The sequence below is a fragment of the Penicillium macrosclerotiorum genome (assembly GCF_028827735.1).
Source record: "Penicillium macrosclerotiorum strain IBT 26536 chromosome Unknown utg000010l_segment0_segment0, whole genome shotgun sequence".
NCBI classification, from domain to species: Eukaryota; Fungi; Ascomycota; class Eurotiomycetes; order Eurotiales; family Aspergillaceae; genus Penicillium; species Penicillium macrosclerotiorum.
The window spans coordinates 1,822,838-1,839,523 of record NW_026643089.1 but is presented as its reverse complement, the minus strand read 5'-3'; the positions used below and the strand labels follow the sequence as shown (position 1 = coordinate 1,839,523).

At 50.8% G+C, this 16,686-nt stretch overlaps 6 protein-coding genes across 6 annotated transcripts; 3 read left to right on the top strand and 3 right to left on the bottom strand.

The window, feature by feature from the left end:
* Positions 1–466: 466 nt before the first annotated feature.
* Positions 467–2,366, bottom strand: N7462_010288 (Sec1 family protein; the record flags this gene model as incomplete). Its single annotated transcript, XM_057082002.1, has 3 exons — positions 467–1,105; positions 1,166–2,191; positions 2,253–2,366. The coding sequence occupies 3 exons, from the start codon at positions 2,364–2,366 to the stop codon at positions 467–469; spliced, it is 1,779 nt and encodes a 592-aa protein (XP_056929042.1).
* Positions 2,367–2,650: 284 nt separating this feature from the next.
* On the top strand, positions 2,651–4,498 carry N7462_010287 (lysophospholipid acyltransferase; the record flags this gene model as incomplete). Its single annotated transcript, XM_057082001.1, has 4 exons — positions 2,651–2,672; positions 2,732–2,776; positions 2,842–3,960; positions 4,020–4,498. 4 exons carry the CDS (start codon positions 2,651–2,653, stop codon positions 4,496–4,498), a joined length of 1,665 nt encoding a protein of 554 aa, XP_056929041.1.
* Positions 4,499–5,777: 1,279 nt separating this feature from the next.
* N7462_010286 (putative serine-rich protein) lies at positions 5,778–8,082 on the bottom strand (the record flags this gene model as incomplete). Its single annotated transcript, XM_057082000.1, has 3 exons — positions 5,778–5,816; positions 5,871–6,070; positions 6,141–8,082. The coding sequence occupies 3 exons, from the start codon at positions 8,080–8,082 to the stop codon at positions 5,778–5,780; spliced, it is 2,181 nt and encodes a 726-aa protein (XP_056929040.1).
* Positions 8,083–10,359: 2,277 nt separating this feature from the next.
* Positions 10,360–11,702, top strand: N7462_010285 (CAAX prenyl protease RCE1; the record flags this gene model as incomplete). Its single annotated transcript, XM_057081999.1, has 4 exons — positions 10,360–10,414; positions 10,492–10,532; positions 10,641–11,021; positions 11,157–11,702. 4 exons carry the CDS (start codon positions 10,360–10,362, stop codon positions 11,700–11,702), a joined length of 1,023 nt encoding a protein of 340 aa, XP_056929039.1.
* Positions 11,703–12,640: 938 nt separating this feature from the next.
* N7462_010284 (short-chain dehydrogenase) lies at positions 12,641–13,773 on the bottom strand (the record flags this gene model as incomplete). Its single annotated transcript, XM_057081998.1, has 2 exons — positions 12,641–12,979; positions 13,108–13,773. 2 exons carry the CDS (start codon positions 13,771–13,773, stop codon positions 12,641–12,643), a joined length of 1,005 nt encoding a protein of 334 aa, XP_056929038.1.
* Positions 13,774–14,683: 910 nt separating this feature from the next.
* On the top strand, positions 14,684–16,631 carry N7462_010283 (cytochrome P450; the record flags this gene model as incomplete). The annotated part of the gene is made up of 7 exons (XM_057081997.1): positions 14,684–14,694; positions 14,758–14,777; positions 14,902–14,965; positions 15,027–15,406; positions 15,458–15,519; positions 15,581–16,094; positions 16,153–16,631. 7 exons carry the CDS (start codon positions 14,684–14,686, stop codon positions 16,629–16,631), a joined length of 1,530 nt encoding a protein of 509 aa, XP_056929037.1.
* Positions 16,632–16,686: the final 55 nt, after the last annotated feature.

Below are 16,686 nucleotides of genomic sequence, written 5' to 3'. Positions count from 1 at the left end.
GAGGGGGCTTGTATCTAAGGAATGATAGCACAGGATCAGGTGACAGCACATTGGATTTGGATCAATTTGTACAACAGAGAAAGCATATGGAAACTGACAAAGCATACGAAACCATCCAGTCAGGTCCAGTGACCATGAAGCTGGACATCACGAGCCGAGGAACTTCTTAAAGCTTTCGCCAATAGGGCGCCAGAATATCAACCATGGAACCCACCAACCAGTCCGCTTTTAGCATAGAAAAGTGATGATGGCATGGCATTCATAAAAGTTCAACTACTCCCTTTCCATTCTAGCCAGATGGGGCGATACAAGTTTATTTCAGGCCATGGGACTAACGCGGGAAGATGACTCCATATACATTGACCAGAACCAGCGAAGATCACATTACACTTATGAATAGCGGCATCACATCATGCATTTATCTAACGTACGCCAACAGCGCCAAGGCTTATCACGTCCCATAACATTACCGACCAACCTCGCGTCGTAGCCGTCCAGCAGCTGTCGAAGGTCCAGGCTCTGGCCAGCTGCTGACGGCATCATCAACTTCTTCCAGGAATGTTGTACTATTGTGAAGAGTGGTGCCGCCCAGGACAACTCTTATTCCGGGGGAGCTAGCATTAACCTGCGCAACCATCTTCGCCTCTTCATAGGTGGTACCCCCAACCATGAAAACGATGATATCCTGCGGCTTATCGCGAGTATGCCCACTACCTTCCAGGAACGGATATTGCAGTTCCTTCAGGCGGCCCTTGATCAAGTTCTGTAGGGTCACCTCGAGACGGGGCGAGTGTTGGGTATAGACGTTCTCGACGCCCTTGAGTCCCTTAAATCGGTCTCGCGCGCCGGAGAAAAATGAGGTGGACTCGAATAAATCGGTGAACCCACCAGCAACTGGCGGAGCTTGCAAGGAATGGTGGTAAGCGAGAATCTTAGGGATTATGTTCACCTTATTGGAGGGAACGTTGCCAGCGGTGGTGAGTAGATCCAGCAGCACTGGCAAGGCATTGTTTGGGTGTTTCTCGTAGCGAATCGCGTAAAGAGCCACGACGCGGATCTTGTTCTCTGCGGGGACATTTTGCATCGGGATGATCCGTTGCAGCGACTATCCAATATAATTAGTACGTGATGCAAAAGACTAAAGGGATGGTTCTCTCGAACGTACCTTAAGATCATTGGAATGATTATCATTACATGCCAGGCTTTGCTCCAGCTCGCTTACATCGAGAAGATTGTCCTCGCCAACACGTCGACTCAATTCACCTACCAGGGTGACATGTTTGCTCACATTTCCTGATAACTTGCGGAATTCTGGGTAATCCTCCACAAATCGCTTCATATCGGCGATCGACTCAATGTTCATGTTGCTTTGAGTCTTGTTCTGATACTGTTCGACATATTCTTTAATGTTCTGGCCCAGGTCGCCAAAGTTTTGATACATGTTTTTTTTGAAGAATGGGTCTTGATCTTGAGCAAGAACAATCTCTCGAAGTTCCGGGCGGATCTCCGGCACATCGTGCAAGTCCACGCGTCCATTATTGATCCCAAGCATTTCATGCACCATAGCTTGATATGTCCATTGTGTGAGTAGCGGAGTGATAGGGTCGTCGCGGCGGTCCAGGATAAGGAGGATAGGCGGCGTGTCCGTCCGGCGGAAATTAAACAGCTGCTCCTCCTGTGTCAGGTGGTATCGAACCTCAGTCGCAAGTTTCCGGGCCAAAAGACTATTCTTCTCGTATCGGATCAATGGATTCTTCTTCAACGAAAGTAATAAAGCCAAGACGCCCTCAGTAGCTCGCTGCAGCGAATCGGGATTCCACAAGTCGGGGGACTGAGCCCATAGCCGCGAGAGTGGAAAGCCCAGATTCAGCGTACACAGATCTGGGTTGATCACAAGGAAGTCGGCAAATTGCTCCTGCACGCAATGGACGACTTCGTGGCTGTCTGCCTCGGCCAACCGCTCGAGGGATGATTTGCGGATGATGTTGCTCAAATAGATATAATATTCGCCGTACTTGGGTTCTCGGAGCTCGTCGATAAGAAGCTGGATGGAGGTCGGGGATGGTCGCACGAAGCACAGGCAGCGCAGATGGCGCATCTTCTCGCGCGCGGCATTGTCGAGACGGTCAATAAGGTAAACTTCATGGTTCAGGAGGGCAGATTGGGTGATGGCAGTGGAGACGATCGGTACCTGGGGTATCACAAGTCAGTTTATCGGTTCCAGAGAGTATTGAGGCAAGCGCATGTCGCACTGTCTCACTATCGAGGAGCAAGATCTTCATCTTGGTGGATGAAGACCCCGAGGCCGACTCGCCGGCCGTCACCATCTTGGAGATGTAGCCCGAGACGGCCGCGACGACATCCATGGTGAGGGATTGCGCCCGGGCACGGCGAAGTGAAACAGATCGGGAGAGAAAGCGAAAGAGAGAAAGATTAAAAAGTGCCGAAGCGCGAGCAGCTGATCCGGGTTGGTGTCGTGACCGTGGGGGAAGGTGGAGAAGGTGAAGTTGTTGAATGTTGGGCGTGTTCCGCTTCCACATGACATCCTGTTGATCTCTTGACAACTTTTTTCTTCCCCTTCTCTTTTGCTCCATTTCGGCTTCCATGCAGTCTCTGCTCTAAATCCAAGTCTTCTATCCGGGTCGACACAATGTTGCCCTATATAGATATCTGTTCGTGTCTTCGTGTCCCCCTTGTGGAGCTCACAGAGCTCGGACTGACCTCCCCGCAGTGTTCGACTACCCTGCAAAGCTCACAGGCGCATCGGTTGATGAGCGTATGTATACCTTTGCTAACGCTCATAAGAGCCGCAGCTTCAGCTTCTCTAACTCTTCCTGTTAGTCAAGCTGATTGCCTCCTTTTTACTCTCCTACCCACTCGCCGCCCTGCTGAAACGAATCCCCGACGCCCAGCCCTGGAAAAAAAATGCGTTCATTATCGGTGCCTCGCTCTTCTACCTTGTCGGGCTGTTTGATCTCTGGGATGGCCTTCGCACGCTGCTCTACGGCGCAGTTGGCACCTATGCAATTGCGTATTATGTGGACGGCTCGTTAATGCCCTGGATTGGCTTTGTCTTCCTGATGGGCCACATGTCGATCAGCCACATCTACCGCCAAATCCTTGACGACGCACAAGTGGTGGATATTACTGGGGCTCAAATGGTCATGGTCATGAAGCTTTGCTCCTTCTGCTGGAACGTTCATGATGGACGTCTTCCCCAGGACCAGTTATCTGATTCCCAGAAGTACTCTGCAATCACTGAATTCCCGAGCGCCATCGACTACGCAGGATACGTACTATTCTTCCCATCGCTCTTTGCTGGCCCATCTTTTGAGTATGTCGACTACCGCCGCTGGCTCGACACCACCTTGTTTGATATCCCACCCGGTACCGATCCATCCAAGGTGCCTCCAACCCGCAAGAAGCGCAAGATTCCGCGCAGTGGCACACCTGCTGTGAAGAAGGCCATTGTTGGCCTGGTCTGGATCTTTGGATTTCTCCAACTGGGATCGTACTTCACCACGGATTTTGTTTTATCAGATGCCTTCATGGAGTTTTCTTTCCCGCGTCGTGCCTTCACCGTCTACATGCTCGGCTTCACCGCTCGTCTGAAATACTACGGCGTGTGGTCCTTGACCGAAGGCGCCTGTATTCTCTCTGGTATGGGCTACAACGGCTTCAATGCCAAATCTGGCAAAGTCTTCTGGAACCGCTTGGAGAACGTCGATCCGTGGAGTCTCGAGATGGCCCAGAACTCGCACGCCTATCTCGGCAGCTGGAACAAAAATACCAACCACTGGCTACGAAACTATGTCTACCTACGTGTCACTCCTAAGGGCAAGAAGCCCGGTTTCCGCGCTAGTATGGCGACTTTTGCGACGAGTGCACTCTGGCACGGCTTCTACCCGGGTTACTACATGACCTTCGTGCTGGGATCTTTCATCCAGACCGGCGCCAAGAGTACAGTCCCCTCCCTTATCAATACCAACTATCTCTTTCTTAACTAACATGTTTCCCAGACTTCCGTCGCTACGTCCGCCCCTTCTTCCTTACTCCCGACGGCACCAAGCCCACGCCCAACAAACGGTACTACGACATTGCTAGCTGGTTCGCCACCCAGTTCACGCTCGGCTTCGCCGTCCTACCTTTCATCCTCCTCAGCTTCGGCGACTCCATGAAGGTCTGGTCGCGTGTGTATTTCTATGGCATCATTAGCACCGCCGTCTCCCTCCTCTTCTTCGCCAGCCCCGCCAAGGCGTACCTGGTCGGCCAATTGAAGCGCCGCAACCGCCCACACGTCCTGCGCACCGCCAGTCAGGAGACCGTGCGGCCCCCGACACTGGGTTTTCCGAACGACCCCGAGCGTGATTTTGACGAGGCCGTGCAGGAAATCAAGATGGAGATCGAATCCAGGCGCCGTCGTGGCAGTGTGGTTACCATGCCCACCGGGGAAGAGCTGAAGATCGCTGTTGAGCAGAAGATCGGACGCAAGCTATAGGTGTTGTGACGATTCTGTGTACTGCAGCATGTTGTGAATTGTATAGAAGACTCTGCCAGGAAGAGTGGCTGGGTCACGGTTGGGTTGTTATTTTTATCCAGAATGTTAGACTGTGTCTGCATGCTTCTTGATCCTCCGCATATGAATTAGAGGAGCGGATTGACGGACGGAACTTCTTTTCCTCTGTTATTTTAATCAATATGGTCATTATCTCGGTTTTTCAATTACGAGAGAAAAGCTTAGTCATTTTTAAACAAGGATTCAAACAGGAAAGAAGCTGGTTTCCCGTAGCCTGCTGTAGTTCTTTTGGCTCTAAAGCGCATTGTTACCCTGGTTTTTGGACACACCTTACCTAGGTCGAGATAAGGCACGGATAGACCATGATGGACTAGAGCGGATTGTAGGGGTCTTTTTGATACTTGGGAAGAATACCGGATAAAGATTTATGTTCGTTCTTATGGGGTGTGGAAAGAAGCCCGGTTCATGTAACAAATCATATAGAATGGCATTTGACAAAGAAATATTGAAAAATAGTAGTGAGAAGTACATGAGAAGGATCAAGTATGTGGAACATCAAAAGTCACAAAAGTAAGACAGGGGCATCGAACAATATCCATTATACAGGCGTCCTATGCCGTCAGAGAAAATTGTGAAAATGAAGAAAGGTAAAAAAAAAAAAAAGAAAGAAAAGAAAAGAAAAAAAAAATCCCGTCGTCAGCGTCAGTACGAACTTCTGATTAGAAAATGAGGGTGAAACAAAAGACGAAATATCAAGAAGAGAAAAAGCGAAGTGAAGGTAAATATTGAAGAGGAAGAAAAATGTATCGAATCAAAGATAGAAGGCAAGAAGGGGAATAATATGTGCGTTAAATCATGTGTCGTGGGGGTCATATCCTGAAAATGTCCAGCGAAGCGAAAAAAAAAATGAACAAATACCGCATCGAGTATAGAAGAAAGTATCTCGAGCATGCGAGGTGAGAATAATAACAAGTCAAAGGAGATGCAGATATGTGGTTTTGTCGTAGAAGCTGTTTAGGCTCACGAGAAAAACAGATCAAAACCGTGGATGTAAAAGAGATAAATGGTTGGCGAATTGTTGACATGTCCCGAAATTCGATCAGATTAGGTCAGAGCAAACGGCCCCGAGAACCGAGAAGATGTTGTGTGAAAAAGTGTTGAATGAAATTGTCCAAGTCGTGGAAGCGTATGAGATCGAATGAATGGAGAAAGTATATCGTATAGTGTAGCGCGATGCAATGCAAAGCCAGTAATGGCGATATTAGAAACCAGTCGTGGTACCGATGACAGATAAAACAATCTATGAGAACTTATTAGAAGCTGGATGACGCTGAGAATAAGTAGGCCAACTCACGATAATAACTATGATCACCACCCCGAGGGAGATCATCCAACGGTTCAAATTCCTCCACCACCGCGCGTTATCATGTCGCCGCTGTTGAAGACCCAATAATTGGGATTCAAGGGCCAGCTCCACATCGTCACCAACTTCCATCATCTCTGAGAGCTTCTTGGGTTGAGGTGGGAGCGGGAGGAACGAGGCAATAATCCACGCTAAAACCAGGACGTTAGCGCACGGAGCAAACGAAACAAAGAACTCCTTGCAGATGTTTTATAGACATACCCAATGGGAGAACAAAGCCGATGCAGAAAGAGTAGACCTGGATGTTCCGTCTACCGAAGACAGGCTCGTTCGTAGAATCCAACGATGGTGCAATCCAGGCACTGGTTGAGCGAGGAATGCCCCGTCGATCGGTATACAGATGAGGCGACCAGCTGTGTCGCAGTCGGTGGCGTGGCGTGCCAATAATCTCACCATTCTCAAGCTCCGGGTCGGGAACCCAGTGGGCACGCGGGTCCAGGGGGTCGCTCTCAATTCGGCGCTGGACGAAGCGCACACGTTCAGGGCGCTCCAGAGAGCAAGGCAGTTCTGGCGGCGAGCGAGGACGATCTGAAGATCGGGGTCGCGGAATATTAAGCGGCGTTGGCATCAGACTAAAGACACTAGAGTTGCCGGTACCTGGGCGGGCAGAAGAAGGCCGGCTGGCGTCGATCATCGTCAGAGTTGGGTTGAGGCCAATGGCATCCGCGCGATAGTAGATCTTAGCCCAAGTTGGGAGGATATGAAGCATGGTGCTGGAGCCCGTACCCGGGCGCTTGATGCTGCGCATACTGTTGCTGCGTTTGGAGCCAGATGAGAGACTGCTGGGAAAGCCATTGCGGTTAGGCAGGTTGGTGAGGCTGTCGAGCCGCTCCTCCTCATCAGGATCGTTCACCAGCCAGACGGTGGATCTGCTTGTCTTTTGGTTGAGAGCAGCAGCAGCTGGGGCGGTTGGTTCGGTCATCTCTGGGGCCGGTGTACCTTCAGCCGTAGCAGCGAGGCCAGACAGTTCCTCGGCAGACCATACAGAGGAAACACGGGACAGATGAGGGTTCCAACGACCGGATACCGGACCAGGAGTGAAATCCCTTTCAGTGGAAACAGAGGTATCGGCCCGCGAACTGGAAGAGGATGGAGCCCGAATGCGCGGGAATTGCACGTTGACTCCACTATCTATGGCCGCCTGGATGTCCGAGACAGAACGTAGACTACGCGACGAAGAGGTCGCAGAGCGAGATCGGCTGTCGCTACCCGAGGCATGTCTGGTGATTGAGCAGAACGATGCCACTGATCGCAACGGCGGGCTGGAGTGCAAGGAGGGCGAGACGGAGCCCAATTGTTCAGAAGAGCCGACTGTATAAATCCAGGGCGCAGCTCCCGCATGCCTCACCGCAGTTCCTCGCGAATTCCACGAGGACAGTGAATTGGAGCGCGGTTCAGAGTCAGATTGGGAGATCCGAGGAGGAAGAAAGTTGACGCTTGAATTATCCAGCGTCACGAAGTTCGGGCTGGAAGGCGCTCCGATGCGCTCAACATTCGGGCTTGAGTAGCCCAGCACAGAATCCTCGTCTGCGATGGACTTTGGTGACGTGGGCGGTTCTGAGACCACGGCCTTGATCGTGGGAGTGGCAGTGGGCAACACAATCAGCTCGTCGTCCGAGAAGTCGGCATCCGAGTCATCGGACCCGTAATCGACCGGCTTGGCCAACGAGGCCGACGGCAGCTCAGGCAGAGACGACTTGCTGGAGGTGGGATCATCCCACATCTGCGGCGGCGAATTGACGGTGTCGACGGTGGACGATACATCCCAGGTGTCGCCCACCGAGTGGTCTCGCGGGCTGCTGGCGGTGCCTTGGCTGAACACCGGAGACGACCAGGTGGATGTCGCGGAGCCCGAAGCCTCTGTGTAGCTAAAACCGGTATCTGAGATATACTTGCGCTGGCCTTTACCAGGAATGGGCAGTAAGATCTGTTCTGGTTTGGTCGGGAAGGGTGTGGCGGTATAGATATCCGCCATGTTGGGCAGGTCAGCCATGTCAGCTATATTCATCTCCACATCTTCCTTATCCCGCACCATCCGCAGGGATCGAGTGGGCGATCGTTCGTTTGTATGCGCCGAACTGCGTTCTTGCAAGGCCCGTCGCCGCCGTGGTGGGGGCGAGACGGACTGGACAGATCGAGGCATAGTGATAGTTGGGCCGGCTAGAGAAATTAGGGCATGATCCAGCGGGCGAAGAGAGTGACAGTATAGAAACGAAAGACAACACAACACAACACAACAAGAAACAATCGACCGAGTTGAACCGAACGAGGGGCGAGGGGAAACAACGCTTCCCAACCACCGCGGCGCAAGCGACAATAAGAATGTAGACAAGCAATCTCTCTGACTCTCTCCAACACAACGTGGAACAAATAAACAAGCACCAAACAATAATCAATAATCAATGACCTAATGGCCAGAACCGAACAAGGGGAAGATGTTTTGGTTTTGCTGAATTGGTTCGATGTAAGGAATGTGGCTCGGAAGATCTGATATTCGTCAATTTCTATAGGGTCAAATTCTTCGTAGCAATGGCGTTTAAATGGCGTTCAGGTTCAAAAGAGCGACAGGAATACCGGAATTCCAAAAAAGAGCGGATGAGATCGTTTCGATCGTTTCAAAGGGACATTAAAAAAGAGCGTCACGACATTAAAGCAGTTTCAAAAGAGGGACGAGGAACGCCGAAGGACTGGCAACAACAGAGCAACAGAGAAACAGGGGAGAACAACGTGAGACATTGGGCGATCCAAGGGGGCCCCGGGAATTTTGTTGCTGAGCGGCGGTGAAAGCGCAGATGCGACCAGATGCGACCAGACCGCAGGGGCACCGGCAGGCCCTTCTGGGTCCGGCGGCACTGGGGAGGGGGAACAGTCACCGCGCCGTTTGGGCGGCGACCGACAACCAACGGGGCAGTGGAGCCCACGCGAGGGCGCTGATTGTTTGGTTCGCGCAGCCCCAATCCTGCAGCTGCACCACGATGGGCCCTTCTTTTTTTACCCATGACGATGATAGGTAGAGACCACACCCGAAAAGTCAGTGAAAAAGCAAATCAATCCCATGCCTGGTCAACAGATGTGTCTTCGACCTCATCGCAAAGGACCTGCATTCCATCCCGAGTCGCGACTGGAGATTGACGGTCAATTATATAGTTCCTACTGTGCATTACCTCCCGCCATGGGGATTCTACTGAGATTTCTACTCAGTCGAAGAACTCTATCCTGAGATTTCGACATGGGGAATATGGCAGTATGTCATGGGTACTCCGTACTCTGTACTTGGATTCCCCTCCCGGGCCCCAGCCCTGGTGGAGTCAATGCGTTGGCTCTCGTCCCCGGCTACATAATTAGCGTGTCTGGACGCCCGCGCCCGTCTCATTGGTCGGAGATTCAGGGTGTCGGTTCTCGTTGGTCAATTCCGCTTTTCTGGTAAAAGAGGATTAATGACGATGAGCGAGCCTCATCGGTAGTGTGTAGATGAGAGAGAGTGAGAGAGAGAGCAACAGACCAACCCTAGGGACGATCCTGTCTAAGGTCTATTGCCCACCCTCGCGGCCCCCTTCAGATATACAATATCGCCCCGATCGACCGATTTCCAATGGCCCAATAATTTCCTCAATGCCACCTGCAAGCGACACTCGTGAGCCCCGGAGAATTTCTCTGCCCACGATCCCCTCGCATTGACTCAGAATTTAAAATGAGGATGGGCTGTTCAAGGGGTGGCCTGCATCTGATGCCTCACACTCAGATTTCCCGAGCCAGGAACAGGAAGCGGATCGCCTGTCCAGTACGACTCGTGGACGCTCGGTCCACATGTTCGATCGTGAAAATCAGGACCTCTCAGCCTGCCACAGACATTTGAAGTGATTTCTTTTTCCTTTGGGCACGTCTACTAGTATGATCACTCCAAGGGTACGGCGAGTTGTGCAACTCTCGGAAGAAAACCTAATATAACATCGCGATCGGGACCCCGGCCAGGGGATGGACGTGGGTGGAATTGCAATGGCCCTATCGTAGATTGTCTTGCTCTTCATACCGATCCCGGATGTGGAACCCGGGGTTATTGAAGACATGGAAGAACCATGATATCGCCCGTGTCCCTGTGTCCGAGACTCTATACTCACACCCTCGGTACTGTCCCTCGCTGGTACCTGCTTTGTACTGCGCACCAATTGCACGCTGGTGGGACCCGTTGAGAGTTCGGGTATTGTGACACGGTATTTACCATGCTTACTCGTCGCGACTCGTGTTCGCCCCAAGTTGGTTCCCAACTGCGCCTACCGCATCGCTGGTATTGTCACGTCGTGTTCCCAACAAAGAGAGCCTGGCCGCTTTGACGCCTCAGAGTCGACGATCACCCGATAAGATAGCTCGATAAACCGTCGTCGTCAAAGATCACTCCCTCTCCCCTCGACGTCAGTCAGTCATGGCGCCCGTCGACATCCTGGCTCGTCTCAAGAGCCTGTACACCAAGCAACAGAGTGCGTATCCCTTTGCGCTGCCCCCGCCAGTCTCTTCTTCCGGAAAATTTCCGACCTGTCAACTAACCGCGTCCCAGATGAGCCCGCTTTGTCGACGTTCACAGTCGCCCTCTTCTCGGTAGGTCTTTGACCCAGATAGAGCTCATGCCCCCCTCCCCCTTCAAACTTTCAAAGAATTGAACTCTCATCCTTCCCAAGTCATTCAGAAACTAATGAACCTATTCAGATCGCCCTTACGTTGCTCTATGTGGTGCCGTTTTATCTCTCGCCTGCCACGCGGCCTTCGCCCAGTTTGAGCCGCGATGCACCCTCCGTGATCCGAGCGCGCATCCGTGCCGTCACTGGCTCCTGCATCGTGTGCTCGCTGATTGTTCTCTGGATCATCGTCGACCAGGGCAATTCGTCGGTCGGCGCTGCCATCAACCTGCTCGGCTGGTGGCCTGTGGACCCTGCGGACATCCTCCGTGCCTGGCTTCTTACAGCCATTCTCTTCCTTGGCCCGCTGTATGAGCGCGGTGTGGTCGAGGGCGAATGGCGCACCTGGTTCCGGCGCAGTAAATGGTCCGAGAGCCTGGGCGGGTGGATTGGCTGGAGGAACTATGTTGCTGTAAGTGCTATTTCCTCGTACCCTCATACATTCATATTCGTCTCACTGTCACACCACACGAGAATCCTCCGTTACTTTTCACACGTCCCCAGGACATTATATGGTATCCGGAATATACTAACTGCCCTCAATCAGGGTCCTGTCACGGAGGAGGTCATGTTCCGCTCCGCCATTGTGCCACTGCACCTGCTCGCCCAACTATCCCCAGTGCGGATCGTTTTTGTCGCCCCGTTGTACTTCGGCATTGCCCATGTGCACCACTTCTATGAGTTCCGGCTCACGCATCCGGACACGCCTGTCCTGGCCGCCTTGCTGCGCTCCCTCTTCCAATTCGGCTATACCACCGTCTTCGGTTGGTACGCCACCTTCGTCTACCTGCGCACCGGCTCCCTGTTGGCTGTCATCTTCGTCCATAGCTTCTGCAACTGGTGCGGGCTACCCCGCGTCTGGGGCCGCGTGGAGGCAGACGAGCCGCTCAGCTCGCCGCTCACCCGAGGGAAGGAGGACTCCGAGGGATCGGCAACGGCCGTGGGCAATGGACAGCTGCATCTTGGTTGGACGATCATGTATTATCTTCTCCTCGTGGCTGGTGCGCTGCTCTTCGCGATGTATCTGTGGCCGCTGACAGAGTCGTATCATGCCCTTGTGTCTTTTTCGGCTACTAAGACGGGGGCGAAGTAATTGGAGGTCGTTCTTGTTCATATATTACTAAATTTGTGAAGTTACGAGCGCTATGCATGATTGAACCTGTCTTTTCCGATATGTCTGACGGTATATTCTCATTTGGAATGATGTCTTTTCTGGGCGATTTCCTGTCTTTCGTGTCTTGCGTTTCATTTACCCATGCCTTACACCATGTGATCGGCCTCAGTGTTTGGGGTGGTCTAGAATACGAGTAGCTTTGTGAACATACTGGGATTCTCGGGTACCTCGAAATGGCCATTATGTAGGGAAAGTAATGTAAATCCATTGTTCGCAGACATCGCAAATCGCTAGAATGATTTATTGATAAGAGGTCTAATCTACAGCTCTTTCTACAATATCCGTACGTACGTATTTCCGAAAGATCGGATATGAAATCTGCATGGCATCTGAAGAAAAATGTGATACATAAATGTCCCTCTTATTGTAGACCACTTCCACAAGATGTAGTACAAGTATATATATGTATTTCCCCACGAACCCCGGATCTGAGAAGCATGCATGGACCTGCTCCGTCTTAACAATATTTTTAACATTAAGCCCTTAGAGACACTCGACTAGAGCACTATAACACCTACATAGATAATTTGACAAATAGTTTGACTCCATTTTCCGATGATTCTGCCTTTAGACCTCACCCTCCATGGATGACGTTCGTGTGCCTGAGGTCCGCAAACCTTCACCCCCTTGATTCAGGCACGAGTAAATCAAGGGGGCCACAACACTCTAGCATCCCCAGCACTGGATTTCTTGCTCGAAAGACTATTGCAGGTCGGAAACGATATACAAATATTTCAGACGACCCTTGTAATGAGTTTCTTAGGTATTTGGAACTAGTGTAATCGGAATTATGGACATTGTATTAGATATTCCTCTCTAAATTGCCCTCCACAAAAAGAATAATAGAAAATGACGAATTATTTTGAGCTCCATTCAGTCGTCTTCTCCCACAACGCCGCTTGCTTGTCTCTGTCTCTACTTTCTGGTGGCCCCTCACTCTTCTCTAACAAGGTGAAATAGCCGCTGGCGCCATCGAACTGTTCATCTACCGCCAGCTTCACTACATCCACCCCAGCTGCAGCCGCAGTTCGCATGGTCGGGTCCATGAGGCGTAGTACAGGCCGGAACGGCCGAATTACGAAGCGCGAAAGAGTTCGTAACATCCATGGAGTGTTGGTGCGGAGCGCCCGTGAGTCGCTGAGGTTACCTGGGTTAATGGCGACGACCTTGATTTCTCTCAGTGGCGCATTTTCAGGCTGGAAAGATGGGTTAAATATTTGTGATTTCGAGAGTTGTGCATGAAGAGTTGACAGAATAAATGAAATAACTGGACGAGACGGGGAAAATGGAAGAGGCAAAGGGGGAAAGAGAGGGAAATACCAACCTTTTGGAAATGCTCATTCATTGCATACATCCAGGTTACGATGGCGAGTTTCGACAAAGCATATCGCAGGAAGCCGTGGCCCATGTGGTCGCCATCCGTCTCCGGGGTCGGTTTGGCCAAGTCATTGAGATTGCCCGGGAGATGGGGTGGGTACTTCTCAAGGTTGCTCTGGCCGGGGAAGATGGTGTCGCTACCAAAAACCACAATGCGACCACGTCGTGCAGAGGGTACCTCGGAGGAATTCGAGGCGGGTCCAAAGGACTCTAGGAGTTGCTGAACAAGGATGGCGTGTGCGAGATGATTGACCTGAAAGGTCTTCTCGAAGCCATCACCGGTGAACTCGGGCGCCGTGGAGAGATTCCAGTAGTAAGCATTGCAGATGATGCTGGTGAGTGGCGGAAGGGAGCCAGAGTTGATGTCGGCGGCAAGGGTAGTCGCAAAAGTGCGCACAGAGGACAGATCAGAGAGATCGAGAGCACGCACCGAGACCCGGTCCTGGAATTCCTTGAGAATAGCGTGCAGTTTCTGGGTGTTGGGGTCAGAGGCCGAGGGATTGCGGACGGTCAGTACAGCCTGGTGTTTGGGATAGTTGGCGAGGAGATGCTGGATGGCGGGGATGGCAAGAGAGCCGTTTGCCCCAGTGAGAAGAACAGTACCGTCAGTCATAGCGATCTGCGTCTCTTCTTTCCTGTTTTTCTGAATAGAATGGGGGAACGTCAGATTTATCTGTTTCTTGTGCATCGCAGTGATTTCCTTTTCGGGACACGGCTTGGAAATTTGGGGGCCATTCTGAGTCCCTGGATCCTTAATATTGATTAGGCTTCTCGGGAACGTCAATAAAGTCTCCCGACTGGTTGATTTGAAGATCACAAATTAGTGGAGGCAGCAGAAGAGCTGAGCAGTGTTAGTTATTGATGCAGAATTGTCAGCAGATTAAAGATAGGGGTTTGATACCACACCACGAATGTGAAACTGTCTGGACTCTCCAAACTCCACTGAGAGAGATTTGGCTTCTGATACTCAGTTTCGGTCATGGTTTGCCTCCTATGAACACTCCTCTCAGTGCGACGTCCTCTTGAACAAGTATCTTGATTCTTGATACTTATTACGATTGACGGAGTCGAAGGTTGAAAAGCGTTAGGCTATGGCCCCTCAGGCCCTGCCGATGGTCGTCGTACCCCATCAGGTTAAGAGGACCCCAAAAATGTGGAGTAAAATTGGACATGGCAGATACAAGCCTGTATGCAGCTGTCTACCTAACAGCCCGTCCAGGCGAATCAGAGCCGTCGATTGTACGCACATTCCCGCCAGTCTTTGCAGCCACCAAGCATATTATGCAGCCATCACACACCTAACACAATGCAGTACACAACGCGTCAATGGATCTGTCGGTGCAATCAGCTCCCGTCGCTTCGATTTTCTGGATGCTGATTGAGTATCCTTTCAGCGAAGCTGCAGAGAGATTACGAGCCGTCGGCAACGAGGACAAAGTGATTTTCTTTAATTAAGGTGATCCCTCCCACTTTTAATAGCTCTGTTGTGACTTAGATTAACCCTGCCCCAATATCGATTTGTTATGGCTGTTCTGTTAGTCATTTTTGCTTCTGTCATTTGTGGCGTATTATATGCCACTCTAACGTTGGGACACAGAAGCAAAGGCCTACCACCTGGTAAGTAATAGATTTGACCTTTTTCTTGTAAGGGGAAGGGCCAGTGTATTAGATGGAGGGCTTTCCATGGTCGCATTTTACGTCCTATTAATTTCTTGCTGAATGATGTTTGTGTCCCATATAGGGCCCCCAACTATACCAATCCTAGGGAATCTTCACCAGCTTCCCAAAACGGGCGCATTTTTAAAGTAGGTTAAGGACCTTTCACAAATACGCCACTAACCACAAACTTACCGAATCCTGTCACAGGTTCACCGAATGGGCTCGAAAGTATGGAGGAGTCTACTCATTCAAGATCGGAAACAGTACGACAATTGTCCTCACCGATCGGAAATTGGTCCGTGAAGTGGTAGACAAGCGCGGCGCAAAATATAGCTATCGCCCGCCATCTTATGTGTCGCACGACCTAATCACAAAGGGTGACCATATCCTGGTCATGCAATATGGTACACTGTGGCGACTTTTCAGAAAGATTGCCCACCAGTATTTCACAGAATCAATCGTTGAGAAAGAGTATGTTCCTATCCAGGAAGCAGAAGCCGTGCAGATGATACGCGACCTTTGTCTGCAACCGGATCAACATATGATGCATCCAAGGAGGTTCAGCAATAGCGTGATCATGAGTCTTAGTATGGAAGTTCTCTCCCTGGCATTGCCTCCCTATGTCTCACCATGAATAGTTTTCGGTATTCGTACTGCGAAGATAGATACACCCCACATGCTTCGTTTATACCATCTTTTGGTTAGTGAATTCTACTTGTTGTCATTTATTCCCTTGACATGAATCCTCACAAGCTTTCCAGGAAAACTGGGTCCAAGTCATGGAGCCCGGCGCGACGCCACCAGTCGACATCTTTCCCATTTTCCGCTGGCTACCAGAACGCTTGTATGGTAACTGGGAAACAACCGCAAAGGGAGTAGGGTCGGATATGGACTCTCTATATGGATCTCTCCTGCAAAAGGCTAAAAATCGCCGAAAATCACTTGGTTCCCATAAGCCCAGCTTGATGGATAGCGTACTGGATCAAAACGAGAAACTGGGTTTGAACGAGCATCAGATGGCCTTTCTTGGTGGTGTTCTGGTTGAAGGAGGCTCTGATACCACCGCGTCAGTTATTCTTTCCTTTATCCACGCATTGACCAAATGGCCCGAAGTTTTGAAAAAAGCGCAAGCCGAGGTGGATACCGTCATTGGGGAAGATCGATCACCAGTCTGGAAAGACTATAATCGTCTACCGTATATTGCGACGATTGTCAAAGAAGCAATGCGTTGGCGACCTGCTGTTCCTCTTGCTTTCCCACATGCTGTCAATGAAGGTAGACTATTCCTTGACTATTATGCTGATATATTAATGGTTGCTAAAGAAGCTTCTAGATGACTGGATTGACGGATACTTTATTCCGAAAGGTTCAACTGTTGTAATCAACGTGTGGGGTCTACACCACGACCCGGAACACTTTGCGAACCCAGATGTCTTCGACCCGGATCACTTCAAAGGGCAAACAGCATTAGCACCAGAGCTTGCAGCCTCCATTGACTCCTCTAAGCGGGATCACTATGGCTACGGATCTGGTCGACGTATTTGTGGAGGAATGCATGTTGCTGAGAGGAATCTCTGGCTTGCGATTGCGAAAATAGTATGGGCATTTGATATCAGCGCCGGAGTGGATGAGAAGACTGGGTTACCAATCATACCAGATGTGAATCCACAGACCGGATACAAAGAAGGCTTGGTCTTGACTGCGAGGCCGTTTTCATGCGACATCTCGGTGAGATCTGAGGCAAGGAGGGCAACTATCCTGCAAGAATTTGAGAAAGCTGAAAGGGATATTTTCTCACAGTTCGAAAGCTGAAAGCTAGTTCATAATTCTAAAAAGAGAGGTAATTTGGTTGGACGAGAATAAGTTT